This window comes from Arachis ipaensis, chromosome B03 (assembly GCF_000816755.2).
Source record: "Arachis ipaensis cultivar K30076 chromosome B03, Araip1.1, whole genome shotgun sequence".
In the NCBI taxonomy this organism is placed as follows: Eukaryota; Viridiplantae; Streptophyta; class Magnoliopsida; order Fabales; family Fabaceae; genus Arachis; species Arachis ipaensis.
The window spans coordinates 9,410,866-9,415,214 of record NC_029787.2 but is presented as its reverse complement, the minus strand read 5'-3'; the positions used below and the strand labels follow the sequence as shown (position 1 = coordinate 9,415,214).

The following is a 4,349-nucleotide window of genomic DNA, read 5'->3' as shown; positions in this document are numbered from 1 at the left end:
ATCATTTTTATTCATAAAAAATGGATTTTTTTTTAACAAAATTATCCAAATCTTAAAAAATTATTTAAAATCTCCAAAATATTCTTTAATATAATCTAACTATAACTTCTCTTTTTACTCCACACCACCAATCCCACTAAATCCTTCTTCATTACCACTCTCATCCTCAAATCCTTCTCTTTACCACCCTGATCGAGCAAGGGCGGAAGAGTGGAGAGAAAGCCGAAACAGAGAGTGAGAGAATGACTAAAAAGAGAATTTACTCATCATTGCTGAAAAATTTATTTTGAAGAAGAGGAGCATTCAGATTCAAAATTTCACATTTAAATTCAAACAACAAGACCTTAATAGAACCATATTATTATAGATTCAGCAACAGAACGAACAGAACTGCAAACACAAATTCAAATTCCAACAACAGAAGTGGATCATTCAAATTCAATAATCACAGATGTACAATTCAATAATAAATCAGATTATGGAGATGCAAAATTAGAAAATGAAGCAACAAAAATTGAAAATTGAAAATTAAAAAGACCACGACGACGACGTATTGCCAAATCTTTGAACCCCCAATCCCTAACCTCGAAGCTTCGTGAGCAGCGCTTCAAGGTCGAAACGCTGGCGTAGAGACTGTTGCCGAAGATGGTCCCAATCAAAGTCCACGAATTTTTTGTAAAAGGCAACAAGAAGGCCAAGAATTGGGTCATCGAAGCGGAGCTCAAAGAATCAAGAGTGCCACCACTATGCAGAACCTCATGCGTGTTTGCGAAGAGAAAGCAGAGAATGTTCACGGCCCTTGTTGATAGAGCAGCAACGGTGGCGAACACATATCTTCGAGCAAGGGTGGCGATGATGCGCAGATCTTGTCGCTACTGCTGCTGGAATCGCTACTGCTAAGCCACCACTACTGTCACTCTATTTCTACCTTTGCCGAGGTATTAGAGAAAGAGGCTATGCCTATGATGGCAGTGGGAGTGATAGCGACAGTGATGGTGATAGTTGGGGATGAGAGTGGTGGTGAGGAAGGATTTAGATAGTGGTGGGGCTTAGAATTGGAGAAGTGGTGATACAGAGTAAAAAAGGAAGTTAGAGTTAGGTTATATTAGAGGGTATTTTGAAAATTTTAAATCTTTTTTTAGGATTTGGAAAGTTTTATTAGCAAAAATCTATCTTTTATGAGTAGAAAAGATAATTTTGTTTAATCGTGAATAAATTTGTCAGCGTTTTAAACTTTCATGAGGAAAAATGATAGTTTACTCTAATAAAAAAAACCTCACAAACATCTTTTTCGTCTTCTTTGCTCTATTCGCATGTACTCTCCTTAACCCTCAAGCTCTCTTTTTGAGCTCTCTCCCACTCAAGCTCAAACGTTGAGTTTTTTTTAGAGTAAAGGACAAATCCGTCCCTGACCTTTTTTTTGCGGACATTTTCGTCCCCAAGGATTGGAAAATACATTCACGTCCCTGACCCCTCCAAAACGCGGACAAATTTACCCCTCCGTTGAAGTGACTCCGTTGGACTCAACAAAAAAACCTGACGTGGCTCCCGTGGTGCTGACCTGGCCGTTACGAGATGACACGTGGCATGTAACTTTTTAAAATAGGACATATTAGTCCTTTCACACCAAAACGTGTAGCTTTTCAAAACAGGACATATTAGTCCTCTCACCCCAAAACGACGCCGTTTCTCCCCCACCCCTCCAAACACACTTTAATCCCCTTCTGCATTTCTAATCAACAATACTTCACCAAATCCAGAAGCAGCAAATTCAGCACTTCCAGTTCTGCAATTCCAGAATCATCAGCAATGCATCCAAAACACATAAACAAAGAATCAACAGAGTAACAAATCGCAGCAACATCAGCGAAATTTCAAGAAAAACGAGAGGCAGGAGTCTAAGCAAATTCAGATTCAACAAGCAATTCAGCGACATATTCACCAACAACAGAGCACAAATTCAATTTCACAGGCTCAATTCACAATTCAACCAGTCCAGATTATGCAATTTATGAAGAACTTGTAAAAACTCCTTATAATTCTGGAAAAATTACTACACTCTCAAATAGAATCAGCAACTTACCAGAAATTGCATATGGAGAAAACGGATCTGAGAGAATAAGAAAAGCTATGCAAACAGCACCTAAGAGCTTGAAGAAGTGAGATCAGATAAACTCTCTGGTGCATCGATTACATGCCACCGAACACTGAAGCTCCATTTTTCGTCAGAATTTTCGTCTGGAAGCAGTCTAGAGATATGACCAACAGCAACATGAAGATTTCGGCCCACGACATAAATATGGCAATCACAAGCATTGATAGCAAAAGGCTTGCATATTTGCCCAGGCAAAGGGGGGCCATCTGTTTCCGTGTCATAGACTTTTAGCTTCATTCTTTCGAGCTCAGAGACAACAAACAAGTGGCCATAAACAACGACACTTGAACCGGTCCAGCCTTCTCTAAGTCCAACAGCCATGTTTTCCCAATTATCTGTTATGGGATCATAGACTTGTCCCCTTGGAGAGATATAAAAGGACCAAGTCAAGAGGGTAGTCGACCTCGGAGACCATACCGCCACATACAAAAAGAGTGCCACGAAAAGTGGGTGAGGTCAAGAACCTGCCATTGGATCTTTTCGGTGCACTTGTGGTAGGCGAATACAAAAAGCCAGGGGTCTTTGAATCCCAATTGTCTCCTGTTGGTGAAAAACTTCTCTTTGTTTCCAAGTAGCAGGTGCCACCTCTTGCATACAGCTCTACATGATGAATGACTCTGAACCGGCAGGCGGAGAAGGCAATTGAGAGCAACGTCGTCCGGCATGCCCGGTATTAATGGGTCTCCCCTGAAATAGCTACAAAAAGGCAAAAGCTTAGAAGCAGCACATAGAAAAAATCTCAGCTTTATCTGAAATAGTAATCACTAAGGACCCCACGGCGGGCCCACGGAGACGTCGTCATCCTTGGCGGAAGCGTCGTCGTCAGTGCGTATGCACTTGCCGAGTATGAAGGGAGTGGGAGCGAGCAAGGGCTTGTGGTCGAGCGAAGACGATGCGGAGGTTGAGGAAGGAGAAGAGAGAGAGCCAGCACCGCCGCGTACGGAGACGGAAACGGAGGAGAAGCTAGCGGGAGTGGTTCCGGTTCCGGTGGCGGCAATGATTGAGGGCTCGGCCTGGCGGAGGAGCCACTTGATGGTCTGGCCGTCGGACTTGTGGCCGAGCTCCGTCGGATGCCATGGGTTGGAATGCTCCCTTTCTTCCTTCACCCGCTTCACCTTCACACTGCATTCGAAGGATTAGGGCTCAACGATTTCATAGATTGGGAGTGGGAAAGAAACGACGACGTTTTGGTTCATGGGGACTAATACGTCCTCTTTTCAAAAGTCCTTCCCACGTGGCAGCCCGTAACGGCCAGGTCAGTGCTACGGGAGCCACGTCACCGTTTTTTGTCAGGGCAAACGGAGCGACTCTAACGGAGGGGTAAATATGTCCACTTTTTTGGAGGGTCAGAGACATTAAAGTATTTTCCAAACTTCGGGGACGAAATATGTCCGCAGAAAAAAAAGTTAGGGACAGATTTGTCCTTTACTCTTTTTTTTAAGGGTTTTTGATCAATAATAATGTCAAAAAATGGATCACTCGAGTTTTTTTCAATTCGATTAGTGTTGTAAAAGTGGGTATTATAGGAAGGTCGGATCTTGAACATTATTAGGTGAACCAAGGTTGCAAGTTTTAGATTTGCGATGTGAAAAAAAAAGTTCTTTCAACTAATGTATATGCAAATGAAGGTGAAATTTGGAGTATAGAATTAAAGGAAAAGGTTGTTAATGGCTTAATACAAGTTCTGTCATTTGCTTTTAGACAAAGAGTAAAGAGATCTTAAAAGAAAATAACAGAGATGATGAATTTTATTTTTGCATAAAGCTCACTACTTTTACCAAGAGAAACTAAATGGATCAAAGAATTAGTTTGAATAAAATAGTGTAAAAAAAATCAAATTGATTTATGGCAAGTTTTTCTACGGCGATTTTTTTTTATCACAGAAAAACTCTACTTAAATTATATAGTAAGAATGTTATAATAGTAAAGGAAACCATTTTGATAAAGATATTAAAAATATTTTTTTTTTGTTTTAAAGATTTTTATATATGTAACAATAATAAATATAATTGTTCATATTATAATTATCAAACTTGATTTGATCCGATTGATTTACATAATTTAAATCGAATTATGTTTAAATTTATTGAAAAAAAGATAAATATATCCTGATTTTTTGTTTCGAAAATATTTAAATTCTTAAAAATTAAAAAATATAATTAGGTCTCTAAAAAAAAAAATTTCAATTCTAGGT

At 39.6% G+C, this 4,349-nt stretch overlaps 1 protein-coding gene across 1 annotated transcript in view; it reads right to left on the bottom strand.

The window, feature by feature from the left end:
* Nucleotides 2,144-4,349, bottom strand: part of LOC110269354 (F-box/kelch-repeat protein At1g30090-like) — a 2,898-nt gene continuing 692 nt past the window's right edge. The window contains exons 2-4 of the mRNA XM_021117142.1: nt 2,921-3,277; nt 2,594-2,851; nt 2,144-2,558 (exon numbers count right to left, since the gene is read on the bottom strand). Of these exons, the coding sequence (XP_020972801.1) occupies nt 2,144-2,558; nt 2,594-2,851; nt 2,921-3,277 (1,030 nt within the window). The remainder of the gene's footprint in view (nt 2,559-2,593; nt 2,852-2,920; nt 3,278-4,349) is intronic.